This window comes from Triturus cristatus, chromosome 9 (assembly GCF_964204655.1).
Source record: "Triturus cristatus chromosome 9, aTriCri1.1, whole genome shotgun sequence".
Taxonomy (NCBI): domain Eukaryota; kingdom Metazoa; phylum Chordata; class Amphibia; order Caudata; family Salamandridae; genus Triturus; species Triturus cristatus.
The window spans coordinates 300,747,659-300,773,894 of NC_140592.1; the positions used below are offsets into that span (position 1 = coordinate 300,747,659).

The 26,236-nt window shown below is 44.3% G+C and overlaps 1 protein-coding gene across 1 annotated transcript in view; it reads left to right on the forward strand.

Annotated features, from left to right (window-relative positions):
- Positions 1 to 8,074: 8,074 nt before the first annotated feature.
- Positions 8,075 to 26,236, forward strand: part of LOC146797775 (protein Smaug homolog 2-like) — an 898,446-nt gene continuing 880,284 nt past the window's right edge. The window contains exons 1-2 of the mRNA XM_085627650.1: positions 8,075 to 8,225; positions 17,736 to 17,969. Of these exons, the coding sequence (XP_085483776.1) occupies positions 8,075 to 8,225; positions 17,736 to 17,969 (385 nt within the window). The remainder of the gene's footprint in view (positions 8,226 to 17,735; positions 17,970 to 26,236) is intronic.

Here is a 26,236-nt window from a genome sequence, read left to right on the forward strand (position 1 = left end):
TTTTGTCTTGGACATGTTTAGATGGGCGAGAAGACCTCCAAAGGAGGACCTCTATTTAGGGCTTCCCCAATGTGCACAAAGCACCACCAGCCTCCAGGGGATATTGCCAAGTACAGTATAATCACTAAGACCAGAGAGATGACTGGCCTAATATATGTTGCAGTCTGCTTATTCCTTTGGGGGCACCGGGAGGAGCTGCAGCAGCATCTCCACCCACGGAAGGGGGCTATTTTAGCTTGGCGCAGAACCAATGGCCAAAGTTCAGTTATGCACCACAGGGGGAGATTATTGCATGTGTGTTTTTGCAATTCTCGCTATGCCCTTTTTTGGCATAGATATATTCACTAATTGCTTAATTAATTTCTGTCTCTTAATTGTATGTTTTCCTTGCAGGTGATCACAGTGGATCAAAAGTCACAATTCCCGTGGATCACAGTTTGTACTCTCGCCTCTCACTTTTTCATACATTCAGTTTTTTACACTTCAATCTCCTAGGTTAAGTAAAGTGACTTTAACAAATTGTCCCTGCTGAATGCCTAACACCTCATTGGAGGTTTAAGATTGGCAGAAACATGTTGACTCCTCGACTTCGATTTGTCCCCAGGATGACGCCTACTCGCGTTTTGGTACTAGACCAAGATGCGGCCATGCACCTTTCTCAGGGTAGTCAGATGTATTTTAAGGACAAAGGGGGAAAAAGGAAAGAGAAGGTAGCTGTGGTGAAGGAACCACCTGTAAGAGATGTATATAAATAAACATACTAAAGCTTATACTACAAAATAGCTTACAAGGAAAATAAACGTGTATTGGACTTAATTATGTATTCTGAAGGAGAGATTACCCTGTGTGAAATAGTAATGCCATTAACCGTTAAACAGTTACCTGCACCAACACCCATGTGTCTTGCAGGGGTGTGGAATTTAATAAAATATCTACTTGTCCATGGGGCAGGTTTCTTCATAAATCTACTGGTCCTGTAAATAAATCCATTTGTCCCTTTCGTGCCATGTAGTGTGACGACATATTATGGCAGCAATCTCATTATATAAGAGCTTTGGTATAGCCTCTCTGATTATGCCAGGGCTCATACCATAGTAGTGTTTGAGTACTTGCAATCTTCTTATGTTGCCATGTTTCCGTAGATCTACCTACTGGGGCTCAAGGCAGTGGTAAGCAATAGTTGCAGGGTTAGAATGCCCTTTTGAGTCTATGCAAACCTACTAACTTGCATGTTTTAAGGGTTTTCAACAACTCTTCTCTAATCTTTTTCCATACTGAGAAATGTTGGGAATGTACTCCTGACAATGGCAGAACCTTCTTCCACAGTTGGGAAAAATGTGAACTTGCAGACACTCAGATTTTCGCATGAGCAAATCTACACATGCATATTTGCTCATGCTGAAAGGCAGCTCACAAATATTTTCTAGGAGTACTAGTTTTTGTCCTATTTCTGTAAATGCTTGGGAATTCACGAAAGCCGTATAGCTGCACTTAATGGAAGGACCTATACCATGGGTGCACTTTTGAGACTTTATTTAATAATTGGGACCCCTAATTTGGTCTTGCGTTGACCATTACCTTTTGAGCTTATTAAAATTCTGTCTCTCTGTGTATCGGCTGGCTTGACAGTGAGTGACCGCATTCTTCTTTCACAAGGAGCATATCGGCACAAAAAATAGTTTTGTTCAGTGCCAGTAACTACTGTGGCAGTGTGTGCCTTTTGAGACCAAAAAGAATGTATGCTTTTGCCAATGTTTGTTAAAATGGTGAGGGCCCTGCAGCTCCCACACCAATAAGGTTTTACAAAAATGTCAAAACAATTCACATATTGACAAAACTAAAAAGCTGACCACCAATTTAAGACCTACTGGCTTTGTCAATGCTTGTTTATTATTGTTTCCCATAATCTTATTGAAACTGGTTACACTGATTTTCCACTATGAATATTTTTGGGAAATACTAGCAAGCATCAACACGTTACTAAATGATTCTGCATAGAAATTGTACAGTAGTTTAGCTAAAAAATAAAACAAATCCTACTTTAATTTTTTTATGAACATTTTATTTTGAAAGCAAAGAATCATCAATCTTGCTTTCAAGCTTTTACAAATATTTGCATCAAATTGGAGAGCATTCTGGGAGCATTATACATAGCCTCATATCGCTAGACTTTCAGTCAGAGCTTATAACATTTACTTGGAGAGCTCACCCTAATAATAAAGGGTTTCAATTAATGAACCATAAATGTTTGAACATTAACACATAGACAAAAATATTAGCTTAGCAGCAGACAGTGCCCTTCGCTGATCGATAATGTGGCACTGTAAACTGGCAGCCAAAGGGTTTGTGCTGCAGGGGGTTGGGCCTACTTGTCCCAAGGACAAAATACACACGAAAACTTGTTGCCCTTGACCCCAAACAATATGTCCTGGGCATCGGGCTATAGGAATGCCACATCCCTGGTCTTGTTAGGCTAAACTTAATGTGACATATTTACCCTATGTATATATAGGACCACACCAAGATATAGTTGCACTGCGAAGGAGCACCAGTCACCTCACCAATACATATAAATAGAACACTTACACAATGACCCGCAGTCCTATGGGTACTTCTGCAAAGAGGTGGGAGAAAAGGGTACGTTCCTTTTCTGAAGTTGGAGCAGCTAAGGGGTGGATAAAGTACAGAGATGACTACCACTCAAATTATAACTGAGGATGAGAGATGGCCCTACTGCTACAAAAATGCCATACCTAGTGTTTCATATGTTCCACAAATATACTCTTTAAATTAGCGTGTAAATATTGCATGAACATCGGAAACAACCTTATGAGTATCTGTCGCCTGTATGACGTCCACGCCAAGGGGGCTTTCTGGTAATAGGGTGTTGCAATCACCCATAAAATATACTGTGAAAAAGAGTATGACATTAGAATAAGGCTTTCTAGCCATACAATGCAAGTAAGCCGTCGGAAAGTCATAACCCATAAAGAGATCTCCTGATAATTTCTAATAGCTTCAGTCAAACGAGAAACCTATAGAGCTGAGGCCCAAGGATGTGGAAACTAAATTCTGGGTGGTTTAAAACCCAGCCCCCTGAATTTAGAAGGGTTTATTCTAAACACTACACAGTACTAAAGCAGTAAAGATCAGTTTAAAAACAAGCTAACTACCGGCATAATAAAAAAAAAAAAGGCAAGAAGATATGGACATGGAGATATAAAACTCTGCAAGCTACTAGACCAGGAAAGTAACCTGCTAAGCTAGACCAAATACTGTTCTAAAGTTGATGAACACATTTATACCTCAACTAGGGAATGCTAATGTTGAAATAACATCATACACAGATATAAAGAATGTCGGGGTCTCTAGGCATGCGTAAGGGCTCTCCTAAGCACCATGGTTAGCACCTGCAAGCAAGGAGGGGCTTGATTAATGTCTCTTGCGGTCTGTACTTATTACACGCTGCTTAACTGGCTCCGTATATGTTGCCTGCAAGTGGGGAAAAAAAAATTACTCCCTACGGTCTGTTTGTATATTTGTAGTATCCCCATCATGTGATCTCGCTCATGACCAACAATAAAAATAAAAGAACGAAACTGTGCAAGAAGGAAGAAAATGGGCACCATCTTGGAATGGAGGAGCTTCATTATAGAAACCTCACAGAGTATCTAAAGGTATATTCATCCTCATCAAAAATATACACTTCCAATAGACTGGCTCCAAGACCAGTGATTATAGAAGGACAAACAATGTATATAAATGTATGCATCTCACCCCATCGCGAACATGACCGAAAATACTGATCAATTCCAATTGTAAGCATGGTGAGACCTAAACCTCCTACAAAAAAAACGACGCCATTGTCGTGGAGGGTGAGCTTTAGCTTTATAATCTAAGGCAAGTCAAAAGATCTTACAAGACAACAGCTAGAGTAAAATTATCAGTGCATACAATAAAAAATAAACACAATTCTATAGCCCATTACACTGGAAAATCTCTTGTGTTGAGTATCAAAGCTGTATTGCAGTACAAAGAAAACTGCATTAAATGCATGATATACATGGGGGTAATAAGATCTGGAAGTACCAGAGCGAAACACCAGGTCACTCGACAACTGTTGCCTGCCAGATAAAGACAATTACAAAACAATGTTAATACATCTAGAACAAGCTGTGGGAAAAATAAGATCCTGTCCAAACTCCATGCCAATCGAAAGGGAGTCCCATGATGGCTAATGAAAGGCCGTGGAATTTACACAAAAATAATAAACGAGTATGTACATAATGAGAAGCAACGGAAAATACATACAGACTAGCTGGATAATAAGTTCAAAAAATCTCCCTAGGGATAACTTCATTGAGGCCTCTCCTGTGTGTGCCCAAACTGAATTTCCAATATACTTCTCTGCCTCTGAATGACTGTATTCTTTCAAGAATAGGGCATGTTCGGTTATTTTCAATGTGCCCCAATTCAACCCAATGTTGCACTTAAGGTGCTGAGTTAGTTACGTTTAGCGGATTTTTGCTCACTGAATCCCACTCTAAATTCACTGCTTGTCTCACCTGTACACCTCAAACCACATGGGCAAAGAATAAAGTAGCTAACATTTGACGAGCTGCAATTTGTAATTTCTTCATAGTCTATCAAGTTAGAATCAATGGCTCTGTTGCAGGCATGACAATGACCACATTTGTGGTCGTCACTAACTGGGTTCTGACCTGAAATAGACTTCTGACAAAAATCGCCTCTATTACCAATTTTGGATTTATCTAGCATTTTTTTTAATGTATTTGTATAGCGCACTAATTCCCAGAGGCGTCTAGGCACTGACATCACGGTCTCCAGCTGGCCACAGGGCATCAAGAGAAGAAAATAATCACTGCATAGCTTTAGGCCTGAAAGAGCCAGGTCTTTAAGCTTTTCCTGAATTCTATCCGTTCTGGTGAGTTTTTCAATGGGAGTGGCAATTGATTCCAAAGTTTTGTGGTAATGTTAAAAAAGCCTTTCCCTCCCCAATTGGCGAGGCGTGCCTTGGGAACCTCCACCAGCCGAAGGGAAGCAGACCGCAACATTCTAGAAAGTGTACCAATAAGTGGTCGATAAAATAGGCAGGGCTCTGCTTGTGCAGCGCCCTAAAGGCGATGCAAAGGGCCTTAAACGTGATCCTCTTATCCATCGGCAGCCAGAGGAGGGAATTAAGGGCCACCTTTGCAGACGCGTATTTAGGTTGTTTGAATAGCAGGCGGGCAGCTGAATTCTGCAGGACTTGCAACTTGGTAAGAAGGGCTTTATTCATACCAATCAGAAGGCCGTTGCAGTAGTCCAGCCTAGACAACACTAGTGCTGAGACTATTTTCTGTAAGTCGGATGGTATGAAGCAGAAGATTTTTCTTAAAATGTTTAAGATGAACCAGATGGCTGATGTGATTGCATTCACATGATGGGAGAATGAGAGTCGTGTCGATGATGACTCCCAGGTTCCCGGCCTTGGACTGGCGTGGGAAGAGGGTCAAGTTCACTGGGCCACCAGTCTGAGACCAATGGGAGACATCCCTGCCAAAGAGAAGAACCTCCGTTTTATTGGAGTTCAGTTTAAGGCAGTTTTCAGACATCCATTGGCTCACCTGTCTCATACAGGCATGAAAGTTGTGGATGGTACTGCGAGAGTGCTCTGAGATGGGCACTATAATCTGTGTGTCATCTGCATAAGACACCACGGTGAATCCGAAGGATTTAATAAGCCTGGCCAGGGGAACCACATACAAATTAAAAAGGGTTGGGCAGAGAGACGAGCCCTGTCGTACCCCACAAGGAAGCATCTTTCTCAGTTTTTAATTTGTACAAACTGCAAAAAATAGTTTTAGGTAACTTAGTGTTCTCCGTGTTTGTATTCAGTATGCGCCACAGACTGTATGATTTGTCTTGCTTTCTGATCAAGATAGGAGTGTCGAATGACGCACACTAAGTTGTCTGCTCATTTCTTCTTTTTGTGTTGAAACATGGCATCCATGTTATAATACCTAGCTCTTTTAAGAGAATCCTGGACCAAGATTCTGGGGATAATCTCTCCTCGAGTTTCTCCTATTGTACTTCCACGTTCTTCAGATAGTCCTGCATGCTAGAGCAATTTCTCCGTAAGCCAAGGAATTGGCTAAAAGGAATCCCCTGGCTTTGTGGCATCTGGGGTGAAAGCTCTCAAAATGGAGTAGTGCGTTTTGTACCATAGGTTTAGTGTACAACGTCCGTGTTGTGTCCAGATGTCAAGGAATTCAACTTGCTCTCTACTACTTAGGAGTAAACTTGAGATTGCGGTCGCATAGGTTGATCCATGCCTAAGATTCCTGCAGTTGCTCCTTTTTTCCATTCCAGACAAAGAAAATGTCTATGAATCTATAACAATATGTTCAAGGCATATGAGCTGCAGATTGTACACTTTTGCATAGATTGCCATCTGGTGTTGGGCTCGGATGTTTGCATTTTGTTTTTGTCTTCGAAGAAGTCTTGTACTCACGAGGTTGGTGACTCCTTCGGTTGACAGTGCGCATGGGCATCGGCTCCATCGTTTTTTGTTTTTTTCCGCCATCAGGTTCGGATGCGACTTGCTGCGCTCCAGGTCGGTGTCATTATCGAACCCCCTTTCGACGCGCAATCACAGCTAACCGACGGCATTGTCTTGATCGCATTCCTTTCGACGCACACCTTCTGACAACCTTCTAAAAACGTTGACGCTTGCGAACTTCGACGCGAGCCGTTTTGCCTACCCGCGCCGGTAAAGACTGACAACAATGGATCGGACTCCCTTTAAGAAATGTCCCTATTGTGGAGCTAAATTCCACCACTGACCTCTATCCTGTTTGTAATCTGTGCCTCTCTCCAGGACAAAAAAGCCTTCCAGCTCGAGCCAGCCACCCGGTCCTGAAAAGTCATCTGCGTCACCGATAACTAAGTCGCCTGAGATGCCGCGCCCTCCTCAGTCTGCACCGGAAAACCATTCGGCACCGAAACCGGCAAACTACCTCTCGGCACCAAAGCAGCTGACTAATACCTCTGCACCGATGCAATCGGAGAAGACCTCGGCGTCTAAGCACACAGAAAAGACTTCGACACCGAAAACCTCGGAGCCGAAAACATTAAAAGACAAGCCTCCCATAACTAAGCCTCCTAAACAAACCTCTCCGGAACCAAAACACGCACCAAAGGTCTCGGAGCCAGGGAAAGCTTCTATACCGGACACTGTCACTAAACAGCCCAGACCTTTTTCCAAGGAGAAATCTTCCACACCGAAGAAAACTGTCATCCCGAAGAACTTTCTCCCCGATCTGAAGCAAACCACCATCTTAATTCATCCAGATTGGTCATATAGTTACCAAGCTACCTACAAAGAGGAAACCAGAACATTTACCACATGCACCAGTTCCTCTAAAGAAATTCCACATAGCCACTAATACTTCACCACCACCTTCACCCCCTCTAATTAACCCTAATTTACTAATTTCTCCAGCACATTCTCCACAACCAGAGGATAGTGACGATGCACATGGGGATGGGCAAGAAGATGAAGATATATTACCATGAGACACTGAGGATCCTGATGATCCACCACAAGATTTAGACCCATGGCATGACTATAATACTGATCCTGATCTAAAAAATGACCTGGACTTCTACCCCTCAAAACCATCTCCGCCAGATGACAATGTGGATTTTGCCCAACTAATTAATAGGGCTGCAACATACCATGGAGTGAAACTACACTCAGTCCCTGTAGAACAGGATTTTCTTCTAGAAACCTTTGAACAGCCACAACAATCTGCGCTTGTCTTGCCAATGCAAAAAGTTCTTCTTAGACACGCGACTGAGGTGTTCAAAGACCCAGTTAGAGCGAGGGTTCTTAACCCCAGAATAGATGAGAAATACAAGGCAGCTCCCACTGACCCCATATACATCAAGGGTCAACTTCCTTTAGATTACCTGGTTGTAGCCAATGCACGCAAGAGAGCAAACTCTCAGGGGTCAGGTGACACCACTTCCCGACAAAGAATCTAAATTATTAGACGCATCAGGCAAAAGTATGGAGTCTCATGCTGCAAACTCCTGGAAAATAGCCAATGCACAAGCCCTTCTGGCAAGGTATGACAGGGCTCGCTATGATGAGCTGGAAAAGCAAATTCAACACCTACCTCAACAATATAAGGACAAAGCCAATTACCTTATACAGGAAGGCAAACTAATCACCAATACATCCATCAAATGCGTGCTCCACGCAGCAGAGACCGCGTCCCGGACAGTAAATACCAGTGTTTTGCTACGCAGACATGCCTGGCTCTGCGTATCTGGTTTTAAACAAGGGGTACAAAATACCATCCTTAATCCGCTTTTTGACCATGAGCACCTCTTTGGCCCTGCAGTTGACACATCTTTGGAAAAGATTAAAAAAAGGGGACAGACTGCCAAGTCTATGGGAGCCCTACAGTCACCCTCTACCAGAGGCTCCTTTCAGCGTTCCTTCTATAGAGCAGGCTCCAAAACAAATACACTAGAACACCCGTCCTACAAAAGTACCAATCAGAGCTCTTTTTCCAGAGGATACACTAGAGGATGTTACAGGGAGAATAACAACAAGGGCATAGGCAGGGGTAATAACACCCGCAGCTCCCTTAATACCAAACCGTGACTTCCCTGTGCTTCCCCCCGATCATCTCACTCCTGTTGGGCGACGTCTCTCACGGTTCCTACCTGCCTGGAATTCCATCACAACAGACAAGTGGGTAAGACAAATTATCAAAGTATGTTTATTGCCCGGAACTCACTCTACCCCTCCCGACATTCCTCCCAAACGGGGTCCAATGTCATCAGAACACCTGATGCTTCTCAAGCAGGAGGTTCTTTCACTATTACAAAAACATGCAATAGAGCTGGTTCCCTTGCCTCATCAAGGCACAGGGGTCTATTCCCTCCAGTTTCAAATTCCAAAAAAAGCTCTCTCGGACCAATACTGGACCTCAGACCGCTCAACTTCTATATCCAATCAGACCACTTCCACATGGTCACTTTACAGCAAGGAGACTTTATCTCCACTCTGAAGGACGCCTTCTTCCACATTCCCATTCATCCTGCTCAGAGGAAATATCTCAGGTTTGTGGTAGATGGCCAACACTACCAGTTCATAGTTCTACCGTTCGGAGTCCTCACAGATTCATGTCTTCCCTTATCTGGACGACTGGCTCATAAAAGCAAAATCCCACAACAGCTGTGTTCAACACACACTCCGTTCAATACAACTGCTTCACAGTCTGGGATTCACACTAAATCTGGGCAAATCCCAGCTCCAACTGTTCATAATACAACAGTATCTAGGAGCTACAGTAAATTCACAGCCCTAGTATATCCCAACCCAGTCAGACTAAGTGTTATACAGGCGCTAGTTCAAAGATTTCAGCCACAACACTAACTACCAGCGGGAGTGTTCATGCAACTAATAGGGATGAATGCCTCTTGCATTTTTCACGTTCCTCATACAAAACTACAAATGCGTCCATTACAAGAGTGCCTAGCACGTCAGTGGAACCAAGCTCATGGTCAGCTAACCGATCTGGTGTTGGTGGACGACCGCACCCATCGCTCTCTGCAATGGTGGAACACACAGAACCTTTCCAAAGGATGGTCGTTCCTCAAGCCAGTCTCAGATAGTGCTAACAGACGCATCACTCGCCGGCTGGGGAGCTAATCTTTAAACCCATACTATTCATGTTACCTGGCCCCCCCCCCCCCCCAACAAAAACTATTTCTCATCAACTACCTGGAATTGTTAGCAATCTTCCTAGCGTTAAAATCAGACATGACAGCAATGTATTACATACAGAAGCAAGGGGGGGGGGGGGACTCATTCACTACAGCTATCGCAACTAGCGCAAAACATATGGAGATGGGCCATTCCGCAAAAGATATACCCCCGGCAGAGCATCTACCAGGGGTACGCAATCAGATTGTGGATCTGCTCAGCCATCAAGCACAGCAGATCCACGAATGGGAACTTCATCCTCAAGTTCTTCTTCCATTTTTTTCGCATGTGGGGATACCCAGAAATAGATCTGTTTGCCACACACCAAAACGCCCAATCTTCGCATCCAGGTATCCACACCCATTGTTCAAAGGCAATGCGATGATGAATTGGTCAGGCAAATTTGCTTACACTTTTCCACCTCTCCCACTCATTCTGTTACAGGTGAGGAAATTCAAACAACATTCCCTCACAATGATCCTAGTTGCCCCAACATGGGCAAGACCACCATGGTTCACAACTCTATTTGTACTATCAGTAGTACCACATCAATATCTACACCTCTCACCCAAACTTCTAAGGCACCCGGATCCCAATCAACTCAACCTTGCAATCTGGCTCCTGAAATCTTAGAGTTTGGCTACCTTAATCTCCCGCCAGACTGTATGAAAATTATCAAAGAAGCCAGGCGCCCTACAACAAGGGCATGTTATGCGGCAAAATGGAAGCAATTAGTCATTTATTGCACGCACAACAAGATCCGCCCACTAGATGCTTCCATTCAGAACATCTGTTACCTCTTGCATCTACAACAATGTAATGTCAAAATAGGAGAGAGGGGGACCAGGAGCTAATTAAGGTCCAGTGCCTATGCTCCTAAAAATCAATGAGGTACTTACAAGGGAGGCACTGTTCCGTCCATTAGTTAAAGGGAAGAAGAGTGAGGTCTAGGAGTAGGTACTAGGGATGGGGGGAGACACAAGTTGTCTCTTGTTGCCCTCACACACCCCGAAGGATGTCATGCTTCATCATCGGGCGTCTGCTCCTCTTCGGGCCGGCGGTGCAATGCCCTACGGGTCCCCCGAAGGGTCTCTTTTGCGGAGATCTTTTAGAGAACTGCCGATGGGTGCATGCGGGTATGTGGAGGGGAAGTACCAAGGTAGGCAGTGAGTGTAGTGTGTGCAAAGTGAGTAAAAATACCTAAGGGTTACCAAAAACTGAGAGGTGACTTAATAATGAGGTACCCTTGGTACAGTAAAAAACCTGTAGGTTAATAGTTACCTGTCGTGACGTTATGTGTCTGATGTAGCTTACAGAGAGGTCGACCTGTTTCACGCCTTAAGTGGTCTACACGATCCTTGGCGTTTCATCAGGATCAGGGGAGGTGGTGATGTGAGGTAGGTGCACAGACTAAGTGTTGTGAGTGGGTTACTAATCGCCCTCTCACAGATCCAGCTCGAGCTGGCGTCTGGATCGGGCAGGTTTCCAGTGCCGTCACCTGAGTAACCCCCCTAAATGGTGTGGGCCTCCTACGCCGCTTAGCTCATGGAGTAACTCTAACTCCCCTCGTAGGTCAATATCAACGGGGGCATAACTTACTTCCTAACCACACACAACTTGTGCAGGAGACACCACCCCCTTACTGGATCTGTGAGAGGGCGATTAGTACCCCACTCACGATACTTAGTCTGTGCACCTACCTCACATCACCACCTCCCCATGTCCTGATGAAACGCCAAGGATCTTGTAGACCACTTAAGGCGTGAAACAGGATTTTCAGATCCCTTGCAAGCCTTCGACATCTGTTGAGGGCGACCAGTCTGCCTCGGAGGCCCCAGCAGCACCAGAAACTCACGAAGAGGAGCAGGAAGTGTTCTACGAACTTGAGGAGGCTGGAGAGGCAACAGGTTTCGAGGAAGAATCCTGGTACGATATCGACGCTGAGTCTGCAGATGGTGTGGACAACTACCCTTTATGCCCATCTCCACCAGATGACCTATCCCTCTGCAACAGCCTTATGAACAGGGCTGCCTCAAATAAGGGGAACCTTTATTTACCCATGCTCCCGAGCATATTTGACATGGGGAAGTTAGCATTCCGTGAACCAGCCACTGCAAGGGCTTTTACACCCAGAGTAGGAAAGATATAGAAGTCATCTACTCCAGATCCCAACTATATCCAGGGAAAGATTCCTGCAGATTTATTCATCTTTGCATTCGCGAGAGAGAAATAATGCACATACCTCAGCAGGCCCACCTCCTGAAAAGGAAAGTAGGAGCCTGGACCTGGTGGGGAGTAAAATGGAGAAGTGGGGCTGCAACTCGGCAGCAGATTGGCAATTCAAATGAATGCCCTGTTGATTAGGTACAGACATCAGCAATGGGATAAGAGGGAGATCCTTCTGCAACACCTACCGGAGGAGTGCAAGAAGAGGGTCAAGGCAGTGATGCCTGAAATGAGCCTTGGACGCAGCATACACTACCAGCCGTCAGATGTGTATGAAGCAAAACCAAAGGGGATGATGGACGGAGTGTTGAACATTGCAAGCACTCGCCCCCAGTCAACTGATCTGGGTTTAATCCATCATCATTCTTTAGCTCACTCCGCCACCCCAGTTCAGACACGGCCATATGCAAATCAGTCTGACCCTGTGCCTCATGGGAAAAGTCAAGCCCGAACTGCCAAGCCATTTCTTCCCTGGCCCAGAAACAAGCATCCTGGGACCGGTTTCTGGCTAATCAGCCGTCATCAGCCAGGCTAGCTTGAATCCGGTCCTAGGATGCTTGTTTCCAGTCCAGGGAGGACCTGGCTTGGCAGTTCGGGCTGGACTGTTCCCATGAGGCACAGGGTCAAGACTGATTTGCATATGGCTGGGTTCAAACTGAAATGGCATGGTGAGCAAAAAAACGATGGATTTAGGCCCAGATCTCTGTACTGGGGTGAATGTATGACATTGTTCTGCATTCTGTCCAACTGTTTTTGCATTTGTCAGATGTGTACGGGCAGAACACAGACATGCTTGGCTCAGTGTCCGGGTTCAATCCAGAGATATAAGTCTCTATTATTAAGCCGTTTACTGGAGATGCCCCGGTGAATGAGGCATTGCAACAACTCAAAATATGGTGGTACTAAAATGTAGGGCTTCCTTTGGAAGAGGGGGAACAGCATTCCGAATGCCCACTGGCAGAGCACCATTCACCTCACGAAGCCATGCAAAACACCTCTTACCAACCGTGGCAACACACTGCTAGGCAGCCCTTTCATGGAAGGGGAAAGAGGCCAGACCCCCAGAGAGGGAGGGACAACAGGCAAGTGACTTGCCCAACACCACCACATGCTACCACAAAATACCAGTGGGTGGCAGAAAAGGAGGTTACCTACAGGAATGGGGAAAAACGCACCTCAGGAATTGGATTTTGAACAAGATAAGTCATGAATACTGTCAAGGAGCCACCACACGTTTCCCCAAAACCAATGTGGTTTTAAGGACAAGAGACCATTTAACTCATAAAAGAAGTAAATGAACTCCTACAAAAGAAAGCCATAGAAAGGGTCCCAACAAGGAAGGCAAACAAAGGAAACTACTCGCCTTGTTTCCTTGTCCTAAAACAAGAGCTAACTCGAAGACCAATCCTGGATCTCAGATTCATTAACAAATTCATGCTTGCACAACTCTACAAGATGACAATACTCCAAGGAGTAATTCAACTCCTAAGAAAGGGGTTTTGTAACCTTAGATATAAAGGACACCTACCTACACTCACCTATGAACCAAAAACACAAAGAATTCCTTAGATTGGTATTGGACAAGGTGCACTACCAATTCACACTGCTACCATTTGGCGCAAAATCAGCTCCACAGGTCTTCACAAAGTGCCTCGCAGTGGTAGCATCACACCTAAGAAGACAAGGTAGCCATGTCTACTTATGCTTGTACGATTGGCTAGTAAAGGCATAATCAAAACAAAAACCACAAGAAGTAGTAACCACAACCAGAACAGGTAAAATTATTACTGGGAGCAACCTTAAACTCAAGGACTGCACGAGCATACCCAGAACCAAAGAGCAGAGGCAATCAGAGCAGACTCCTCTACCAGAGGGATCGGTCTCTGACAATGAGGACTGTCATGAAACTAAGACATGATGGCATCATGCATACAACTCATAATACGTATGAGACTGCACATGTGATTTGCAACAAGTGGTCTCAAGTCATCGGCAGTTTGGAGGATCTAGTAGCTGTCACAACAAAAATACAAAAGTGGATACAAAGTTGGAAATCAATAATCATGACGTTGGGGAGACCATTCAAAACCCCTAAGACAGTCACAATCACAATGGATGCATCCCACAAAGGTTGGGGACCACGCACATGCAACCTGAAGGTATGCAGACAATGGAACAACACAGATGCGCTGAAACGCATCAACTACCTGGAAAAGACTGTTTTCCTAGCCCTGAAGGCTTTCCAAGCACATATAACAGGCAAGACCGTACTAATATAAACAGACAACACAACCGTGTTTTATCTCAGCAAACGGGGAGGCACGAAATCATTCAATTGGAGCAAACTATCCCAAGAAATATGGAAATTGAGAATACCAAGGAATATCACACTACAAACTGTCCACCTAGCAAGGATAACGATTAAGGAGGCAACAGACTAAGCAGATAAGAAAGCAGCTCCAATGAGTAGGAACTAAAACAAAAAACACTGGAGAAAATATTCAAGGTCTGTGGTAGACCAACAACTGACCTATTTGTAGCGGCCAAAAACTCAAAATGCCTACACTTCGCCTCCAGGTTTTAACACCACCAGTCAGAAGGGAAGGCCCTGTCTGTAAACTGGTCATGGAGATTTGCATGCACTTTTTTTCCAATTCCTCTGATATTGAAGCTGCTGGATAAAGCCAGACAACCAGGGACAAACCTCATCCCCATAGTGGGCCAGACCAACCTGGTACTCTGACCTAATGGAGATGCCCAGGGGACCAATGATCGCAATCCAAGCAGTGCAGGATCTGCTAATAATGCAGGAGAGGAGAGTGTACCACCTGTAGCCAACAACTGTCAGCCTAGTGGCCTGGCTCCTGAATATCTAGAACTTGGGTCCTACAAATGCTACCCAGGACAATGGAAGTCCTTAAAGAGGCAAGGAAAGCTACTGCAAGAAAATGTTATGCTGCAAAATGGAACAGATACATGAAGTGTCCCTGGTGTATGCTTTTGTGTAACAGCTTCACATCACCAGTGGTGAAGAGATTCTCGGAAGGAGCTTAAAGGAGGGCTCCATCAAGATAATTTTTCCAGCACCATTATGGAACTTAAACACTGTGCTAACGCAATTAATGACACAGCCATTTGAACCTATGCACAAGACGGATCTCAAATCACTCACACAAGACATGGTTTCTAATTGCAGTCACATCACTACGCAGAGTGAGCGAACAACAATCACTAACAATACAGTAACTATACATGGCTCGAAAAATCCGGTCGCATTTGCGAGCCAGATTTTATTAGGACAAGCTATTTTTAGGTCCTACTTACCCTTTCTGTTGAGTAGGAAAACAAACTGACTTTTGGCAGAGCAAATGTGGCAAGATTTAAAGGCATCTTTATTGCTCACAAAGTGAATGAGCAATAAAAATACCTTTAAATCATGTTGTTAACTTGTCACATTTGCTCACAGAAATCAAGTGCATTCCAGGAAGGTTGAGTAGATTCTTTAAGTTACTAGACCTGTAGATCTAGTAACAATTTGTTATTTTTTTAGCCCTGCTATACCTGCAAATACATGAAGACAATGTCGTTCTCAGAACTAACCCACAGTTCCTACCCAAGGTGGGGACCCACTTTCATGTCAACCAAAGCATTCAGCATCCATCTTTTTTCAAAGAGCCAAAGACACAGACTGAAAGAGCCCTACACACGTTGGATGTAAAGAGGGCTTTAATGTACTGTTTACAAGAAACAAAGATGTTTCGCTATGTAAACCAGTTGTTTGTCTCTTCTGGCAAAGCAATAAAGGGACCTCCAGTAACTAATGGCACAATCTCAAAATGAATTGTGGAAACAATACAGACTTGCTACTCCAGGGCAGGGATGGCACTGCCCACACGCTCGAGTCCACTCATTAAGGAAAAAGGCGCAACACTAGCATTCCTATTAAGCGTTCCCATGGACGCCATCTGCGCAGCACCCACATGGGCGTCGCCACACCATTGTAAAACATTATGGTGTGGACAGTCAGATGAACAAAGAGCACAGGTGGGACAAAAAGCTTCACCACCTGTTTGCGAACACTTCCACATTTCATCCCAAACAACCCAGGGGAAGGGGATACCCCTACATAATCTAATGTACAGCATATAAATCCAGAAAAGGATTCATGCTGCAAAACAAAATGGTTGGTTACCAATAGGAGTAGTTTTGCAGCTTGAAGAGTTTTCCGTATTTACATGCGACCCACCTACCTCCTTGGCAATGGGAGATGATGCAACCAGGTTGGAAAGAAAAGAACAAGGAGAAAGTATACCAGAAAATAATCAAAAAAGGATTTGAAGATGGCGACAATGCACAGGAACATCCGGGGTGCGGTCTGATGTCACACAGGGGATGTACATACCACCAAATGATGGTCGATGCCCACAGAAAAAGGAAAAAATTACAATTCCGGACACAATCACTAGATGGCGGAATAATGCACATGTGAATCCAGAAAACTTCAAGCTGCAAAACTGGTAATTATTTTGTTCCTGATCACTTGTATTTGCTCCTTTTTAAATAACCTTTCCATCTAATCATTTCCACCACCTCCCGCAAGCTTATCCTCACTTCCCTCTTATCACCTCTTTCTTCTACCGGACTCTGCCTTTTTTGCCTCATCTCTTACCCAACCTGAACTTGTTCAGAAGAGTGTTTTTCTGAAGAGAACTTTGCCATTCTGGCAGCCTTTCTTTCACATATCTGTGACCTTTATATAAGTTTCCATTCAGTGTAAGTAATTTATTATCAATTTTTCTCACTACTGTGATACTCTGAGATGAAATTACAGTAATGGTCCTGTCATGATGTAAAGAGATTATGAGCTTCAAAGTCTTTGCTAGTATAATCCCCCAAAATGCTCACAACACAAATGCTAAAACAATTGCCCTTGATAGTCTTGAGTTCGAAAGTCCTTTTCCTGCTTTTATGAGTCCCTGGTAGTATTTTTTCAGCTACAGGCAGTGTTTTCCTTTAAACATTGAATAACATGTTTCCAGAAGTTTAATAATTGATCAAGCTATCACAGTGTAACGTTTGTTTGAGATTGTGTCCTAGATGACACTCTACATCTCTCAAACCGAGAGTTGGGCAGCCTTTCCAGATCATATCTCCACAATTGGGATTAGGTCATGCTCCTAACGCAAGGCTTATAAGGAAGCCTTGCGTTGGGCGCATGACCTAATCCCAACTTTGGAGATATGATCTGGAAAGGCTGCCCAACTAAATCGAAACCCTGTATGCATCATATATATATATATATATAAATATTTTTTTTCTCTAGTTATTTGAAAAGTAATTTGTCTTCTAGCCAACAGTGGTAGAATGTATGATCTTTGTGAGCATCCTCCCTCCTTTACCCTTACCCTGTTGATCCGCTCGGATACTTTCAGTAGGCTGAAGATTTACTTCTCTTGCTTTTCTGTTGGACATTAGATGCTATGAAATATGACGAGTAGGGCCAGATAAGAATTTGTTAATCTCTGTAAAGTCGGAGAAAATAAAAAAAGATAACTTGCTAACATTGCTCTTTGGGTTTGGCAGGGGGGCTGTTAGTGTGTAGCATGGGGGAAAAAATAAGCACTACGGAGTGTAGGTGTTTTAGGCTATAAAACACCTAACTAATAATGTCTCTTCTGCAGAACCCTGATCTAGGTAATTTTGACACTTTTACTGTCTTTTCCAGTTCTTTCCTGCCAAATCCACCCCAGCCCACTGAAGCGCTCCATGTCACTGATTCCCACGAGTCAGCAAGTCTCCAGCGACTGGATGGGAACAGATGAGCTGGGTGCCAGATCTGCTTTCATTTCCTCCGACCATGCACCCTTATCCCCTCAGAGCAGCGTGGCATCATCTGGCAGTGAGCAGACTGATGAACAAGGTCGCAATACATTTCAAGAGGAAGGCAGTGGCATGAGAGGTGAGGTCCTGCTATGCTCTTCAGCGTCCCATGTTTTGGGGTAGAAGATGGTATGGCAGCAAGTATGAAATCCTGTGTTGTGTGTGGAGGGTGTTCTTGACAGGGATGAATGACCGGGGAAATAAAGGTCAGTTGTTTCAATCCTATTTTAGGGTCCTTTGTTTTCCAGAGCTGCGGAATGAGAATTGAGTGTCTGAAGTTGCCTTTTAAGCTATTTCGATGGGTCAGTCTCTGGTAAGAACTGTGGGGGCATTCCTTTAGTTTCAATGTTCCCTCTATCAGATGCAGTGTTTAAAGGAGTAGTCTTGATTTTTAGGGCCCACTGCTGTCAGTAGCAGTACTGTTGGAAGCAAACCTGAATTTTAACTTTCGTAGTATCTTCTTGCAGGGGTAACAAGATGGTGAAGGTCCAGAATGGAATGCATTCACATTGGGTGTCAGGATTCTGTGGAATGTTAAACATAGATTGCAACATGGCTCTCTTGTGTGGGGTGCGCCAAGCAGCTTTGATAAGATGTAAGGCTTTAGTAAACATTAGAGGTCTTTATACTCCGTACATAAGCGGAACAGACCGGAGTGTCATTCTAAGTACCCCCATACCAACCAACACTCAGTTTGCAACCTATGCCTCTCGTCCGATAGAGAGTACACCTGTGAGGCCGGCAAATCTTTTAGATCGAAAAAGACCCTTGGAGATTGATGTGCTCTGCGCCAAGAAATGCAGCACATTTTCTGGTTAAACTGCAAAGGACACAGGAAGTTAAAGAAATACTGTAACTGTATACATGTGTGTAATGGCAATGGTGACGAAATATGATTTTATGAACCTGTACCGATTATTTGTTGTAAAATAAAAAAATGCAGCACAAGCAAGCGGACGCTGTTCCGGACATCTACGGTCGGCAACACGAAGACGAGGAAGCTTCAGCTGCACAGGAGGAATCACTCTCTTCACGATTCTGATTCCGAGTCTCAATCTGATCTGAACTTAGCCACCCTTCAGCCAGTACAAAAGCATCGGGCAGTGAGTACTTCTACCCTGATCCAAAGCCCAAATCGGTCTTGACTGAAAACTGCTCATGGGCCGCCCCCACAGAAAAGGCTATGGTGCGCAGGAAAAGACAATCAGAAGCCCCACCCTCGGCTCCGAAAAATCTGCTGCTGCAGGGGCTTCCACCTCTGCGCCTACAATGCCTTGACCTTCAGTATCAACACTGAAACCAAAACTGGCTGTTTTTGGATACAATAGCTCCACCTAAGTCGAAGCTACCTCCACAGAAGTACTTGGGGATGGAAGACTTCACCAGAGTCAATCCTAATGTCATGCTTGAAAGACTCTACCCTAAGCAACAACAAAATCTCTGGATTCAACCTGGCACTAAGAAAATATTGCTTTAGCCTGTTAAAACCCAGTCTTCAAAGAAACAATTAACTTTCCGGGAGGCTTTAGATGCTCCTCTACAACCTCCAAAGAAAAAGGATGCTGCAACAAGTCCCTTGCACATATAACACCACCACCAAACACTCCACCGCCTCATTCACCAACACCATCTGAGCCAGGTGACATATCCTCACTTACCCATACTAGATGATGATGAGGAGGATATACCACAAGACATGCACCCAGGGGATGCCTGGGAAGATAGATGCCAATCCTCATGGGGATACAGACCCTGATCTCTATCCCACAGGGCCATTACCACCTGATTACGTTTCTGCGTATCAAGATCTCATAGCAAGGGTAGCAGCTTACCATTCTGTTCCCTTGCCTAAAGGTACAATAGAAGACAACTTACTTTTTACAACCCGATCTAGCACTCAAAGGAGTGCTCAGTACCTACCACTCCTAAAAGGCATGGTACGCCACACAGAGGACATTGTTAAGGACCTTGTCAAGGCGAGAGTAATATCACGTATTGACAAAAAATATAAGGCTGCACCATCAGATCGTAATTATATGAGATCAATTAACCCCGGGCTCCCTAGTCGTGGATAATGCAAGGAAAAGGGCCAACTCCCAAAGATCAGGAGAGTGACCCCTCTGGACTTGGAATCTAGTTTCATAGACTCTTCTGGAAAACTGGTAGCTGCCCAAGCATTAACTAGATACGATTGGGCCCATTAGGACGAAATGGAGGGACTCCTCCAATACCTTCCAGAGGAACACAAAAAAAGAGGGAAGGGAATTGTAAATGATGGTAAACTTATAACTAGCAACTCAAAGTGTGCCTTGGATGCTGCTGAAACTGCTGCTATGGTGATTGATACTAGAATTCTGTTTCGTAGACATGCATGGCTTCGTGTCTCAGGATTCAAGCACAAGTACAGCAGGAAATCTTACACCTCACGGTTGGCAAAGAAAACCTTTTCAGACCCCCATGTGGATGCTGTTGTGTAATTCCTACCAATCCGTCGGACCTGCGCATTGTTTAGACAACGTAAACGAATGGCTTGGTGTCTAGACTGATTCCAGACACCCCAGCAGGATGTGTTGGCCTATAGACCAGCTAGCTCACAGTGCCACCGTATGCCCCCCTAACCTACCAGGGAGCAAATAGTTTCCGGCAACCACTGAACATAACCCTGATTCCTCAGGAATCTTAAACTGTACAGAACCTTTTGCTCAGTCACTTGTGCTTACTTATCTCTCAGAGAAATATACGGAGAATACACAGTGGAACGTTTGCAATAATATTTATTGAACCAACCTTGTTCTTGAGCACAATACATTGTTTAGGAGACAGAAGCAGATACACGGGATTACAAGCACCAACATCATAAATTGATGTAGTTCTACCATAGTGCTAAACAATTGTATATATGCCGGCATATAAACAATGCAGTAATCCAACGTACTCCTATGATGCAAACCCTACTCTAAGTGTACCTAGAGTGTGTGTAGAGCCAAGAATTCCCCCAAGGGACGGTCCAGTGCATTACCTGATGCGATAGAGGGAAGGACCCAGTCTTGGTGACAAACTGGACATCCCTCCTGAGCTGTCAGGTTGCCGCATGGTGATTTCTCAGTGTGCAAGGACCCTCTGTGTCAGCGGAAGTTCCTCCTCTACTAATCTGTTGAGATGCTCATCCTTTATATTAGAAGGCGGTCTTGCGATGTATGCATAGATTAGTGATGTGTATTTCTAGATGGCCCTGGTGCCCTGTGGATGAAGATAGTGATGACATTTGTATGTAGTAAGGAACTAGACCTTGTACATAAAGATCAAGACGTTGTGATAATGTGCGTAGCTAGATGTAAACCAGTTTAGTTTCGGAGAACCTAATCCAACATTGTCATGTATGCAAAAGGTCAGAGCTCGGAAATGTTATTTTTGAGGGCAACATAAGAAATAAGCTGCTTTGCTGCATGGGCCTAACTCTGGAATATAATAAAGCAGCCCTATAAATTAAAACTGACTGAGGTAGCAAAATCGATGGGGGGCTTTGCAAACAACCACGTATCGTGGTCCTTTCTTAGGCCTACCTATAGCCATGTTGCAAGATCCACCTCCTCTGACACTGGGGCAGGAAATAAACATCAGGGACAAACCTAGTCCAAAAACATTTAGTAGAGGAAACAATTTTTAAGGAAGAGGTCGGGGAAATAATACCCCCACCACAAACAATAAACGTAAACCATGACTTCCTTACCATTCCCCCAGACCACTTACAACCAGTCAGGGTTCTTCTTCAAAACGGTCTACCAATCTGGAACTCAATCACAACAGATAGGTGAGAGTTGGATATTGTCCAACATGGCTGCTGTCTAGAACTAGTTGCAACTCCTCCAAATATCACATGTCGCAAACATACACTATCAATAAAACATCAGATTCTCCTCTATTACAAAAAGGAGCAATAGAACAAGTTCAAAAACAATTTCAAGGAACAGAAGTATACTCGCTATACTTTCATATCCTCCCCCCCCCCCCCAAAAATGGGTCTTCCGACCCATTCGCGATCTCAGACCACTAAACCATTACATTATATCCAAAAACTTCCTTACGGTCACTCTTCAGGAAATTCTTCCATTGCTACAAAAGGGAGACTTCATGACAACCCTGGTTCTAAAGGATGCATATTTTCACATACCCATCCATCCTGCACACAAAGTATTTCAGGTTTCAACTTCAGGGCAACCATTATCAATTCAGTGTTCTTCCATTTGGAATTACCACAGCACCCAGGGTATTCACAGAATGTCTAGTAGTAGTAGCAGCACATCCTTGAAGACCCAACATGCATGTTTCCACATCTAGACGACTGGTTAATAAAAGCAAGCAGTCTCAAACTCTGCAATCACAATACTCAACAAACCATAACTCTTCTACATCAATTAGGGTTCAACATCAATCTACAAAAGTCAAACCTACAACCTCTTACCATTCAGCCTTATCTAGGAGCCATGCTCAACACACTCCTGCCCAAATCTAGACCGAATCAACAACATAGCATCATTAATTCAACAGTTTCAAACAGGGACTTGTATCCCATTCAAAACATTTCTAAAGCTTTTGGGCATGATGGCATCCTGTATATCGATAGTCCCACATGAGACCTCTCCACGAATGTCCGTCTTGTCAGTGGACACAGTCACTGGGTAAACTTCATGATCTGTTGTTGGTAGACACCTGCACATACCCACTCTGCAATCCTGGAATCAACAGAATTTATCCAAAGGTTGGCCGTTTCAAGACCCAGTTCCACAGATAAATAATTCTCACAGCAGATGCTTCCCTTACAGGTTGGGGAGCTCATCTCCAGAACATCACAATCCAGGGAGTATGGGATTCCCAACACAAGGATCTCCAAACGGATCACCTAGCGCTGCAAGCTGTTCACCTATCATTGAAAGTCTTCCTAACTACACAAAGTTGTCCAAATTCAAACAAACAATATTACATCTATATATTCCATACAAAAACTGAGGGTGGGTGGGGCACACTCTGTCCAATTATCTCCGTTAGCACAGCAACGCTGAAGTAAACCAATGCAACACAATATTCATCTCCTAGTAGAACATGTCCTAGGGAAAATCTCACAAGTTGCGGACCTTCTTGGCAGGACGTAGCTACAAGTCCACTAATGGGAACTCCACCTCAGTAATTCTACCAAACCTCCAAAGCTGGGGTTTTCCACAAATAGATCTGTTCGCCACCAAAGAAAATGCAAAATGCCAAACTTTTGCAAGCAGGTATCAACACCAACAGTACAAGGGTAATGCTCTATAAATCAGTTGGTCAGATATTTGCCTATGCTTTTCCGCCTCTGCCACTTCTATTAATGTCAGGAAACTACTGCAAACTCATTTTACAATGTGCCTACCATCCCTGGTCCTCAACACTCTTGAAACTGTCCCTAGTTCCACACGAGAAGCTTCACCTCAATCCAGAACTTCTCACACAAAACAGACGCTATGACACCCCAAGCCCCAAGAAATGAACCTTGCAATTTGGCTCCTGAGGTCTTCGAATCGGATTTCTAAATTTGCAACAAGAATGTATGGACATTCTTAAGGAAGCCTATAAACCTACCACAAGGTTATGCGGCCAAATGGAAAAGATTAGTTCTCTTCCAGGGGATCCTCATCAATAGTCATAAGCACTGAATATTCCCGCCCATGTGCGGGGACCCCGGAAATAATAAAAATTATATATGAAGACCATATATATATACAGCTCTGTATATGTATACACATATATTATTTTTTCCAAGCAGATGCAGCCCCCATAGAAGGCTAAACAATGTATATACAATTATCCAATAATGCATCATAGGTATAAAAATTCCCCCTTAATCTCTTTTTTTTTTTTTTTTTGTAATTAGGTAACACACTCAAAACAAAGTAAAAAAGAGCACTGTGCAAAATACAGAACCATGAAACATTGTTAGCCTGCAGGCTGCATTGCAATACAATACCATAGAGACTGAAAAGCCTTGTACAGGTAAAAACTGGCACCGTGCCTTTAAGGCAGCCCTGACTCCAATATCCCATCATGCCTCAGGGGTGACAGTTGGGTCAGTTGTTCTTTGCGGGACTGTAGTCCTACATACAAAGATATATTTCCTCCATGTTAAATAATACAAAACTCAGATTTGCCTGGGGAGGCGGGTGGGTTGCTTATGACTTTGATGAGGATACCCCTGGAAGAGAACTAGGATTACAGGTAAGTAACTTATCCTTCTCTTCCAGGGGATCCTCATCAATAGTCATAAGCACTGAATAGAATAGCAAGCCCACCTTCCACCTGCAGGCAACTGAGAACTGCACTATACATGGAGAAATAAACTATTGACAAATTCAGTTATTGAACAGATTCCTCAAGGAGGCTTGTCCTACTTGAGTGTCTGCTCTGGTGTCTGAATCCAGACAATAATGCCTCGTAAATGTGTGGACAGATCTCCAAGTGGCTGCCTTGCAGATCTCAGAGAGTGGGACATTATTGAGAAAAGCAGCAGTAGCCGCCTTCCCTCTTGTGGAGTGTGCTTTAGGCCGAGCGGCCAGTGGCTTCTGTGCTAGCTGCTAAGGCAATTTAATGGCTGACACAATCCACCTAGCAATGGAACGCTTAGATGCAGCAAAACCTGTGCGGACAACACCATAGTTAACAAATAAGTGGTCAGCCTTCCTGACAGCCTTAGTCCTAGCTAGGTAGAACTTTAGAACGCGCTTGACATCTAAAGAGTGCAACGCCCTCTCAGCTGGCGATGAGGGGTTGGGAAAAAAGGTAGGTAAGGAGAGTCTAGTTTACATGAAAATCTGACACCACCTTCGGTAAAAAAGATGGATGAGTTCTCATCACTACCCTGTTCAGATGAAAATAGTATAGGGTTCTTTAGAACAGAGGGCCTGTATTTCGCTCACCCTACGTGCTGAAGTGATAGCTATCAAAAAAGCTGTTTTCCACGTAAGGTGCTGCAAAGTAGCTTTATGTATGGGCTCGAAAGGTGAACTCATAAGTTTTGATAGAACCAGGTTCAGCTCCCAGGAAGGCGATGGAGGCCTTACTGGGGGGTAAACCTTTTTGAGCCCCTGCAAAAAATCTTTAACCACCTGCAGCTTGATGAATGACTGCTGTGAGGGGGAGCGCCTATATGCTGTAATGGCAGCTAGGTGAACCTTAATGGAAGAAAGTTTCAACCCCAGTCTGGCTAAGTGAAGGAGATAAGGCAAAATTCCATTTTAGTACAAACGTACAACACCACCACGATGTACTACCTGAACAAGCAGGGGGGTACTCGTTCCAGGACACAGTCGCTGGAGGCTCAATTCCTGTGGCACTGGATCCTGGCCAGGAACATTTCCAGAACGGCGGTGCACCTGCCAGGCGAGCTCAACGTTCAAGCGGACTCACTCAGTCGACACTTTCAAGACTCAGAGGACTGGGTCCTCAACGACGAGGTGCTAGAGAACATTTTCGAGGAATGGGGCCGTCCGCAAGTAGATCTCTTCGCAGACCAAAACAAAATGCCGAGGCTTCGCCTCAAGGTACTATCGACCAGGGTCTCTGGGGAATGCCCTTTTGATCGACTGGTCAATGACATTTGTGTACGCCTTTCCTCTTCTTCCGTTAATCCCGAAAGTGGTGACCAAGCTGCCACACTTGACCACCAAGATGATCCTAATAGCACCGGACTGGCCGAGGCAGTGGTGGTACCCAGATCTCCTTCACCTATTGATCCGGCCGCACAAGCGTCTGCCGTGCAGGCCGGACTTGCTAACTAAGATGCAGGGGAGGATTTACCATCCCAACCTTCCCTCGCTGAGCTTAACAGCATGGCTCCTGAAGTCCTCCAGTATGGCCATTTAAACCTTCCCCAGGAATGTATGACCTTATTGAAGGAAGCTAGGAGGCCTTTTACGAGACTCATACTTCTGTAAGTGGAAGAGATTTTATTTATGGTGTATTCAAAATCAATATAATCCTACGAAATGTCAAGAGGAAGTGATATTACCCTATCTGCTTCACTTAGCCAGGGTGGGGTTGAAATTCTCCTCCATCAAAGTGCACCTGGCGGCCATTACGGTCTATAGACGCTCTCCATCTCAGCATTCGTTCTTTAAGATTCAAGTGGTAAAAGATTTTTTGCAGGGACTCAAAGGTTTACCCCCCAGTGAGGCCTCCCTCGCCTCCTTGGGAGCTGAACCTGGTTCTTTCAAAGCTTATGAGTCCACCTTTCGAACCCATACATAAGGCTACATTACAGCACCTTACGTGGAAAGCAGCCTTCTTGGTAGCGATCACTGCAGCATGTAGGGTTAGTGA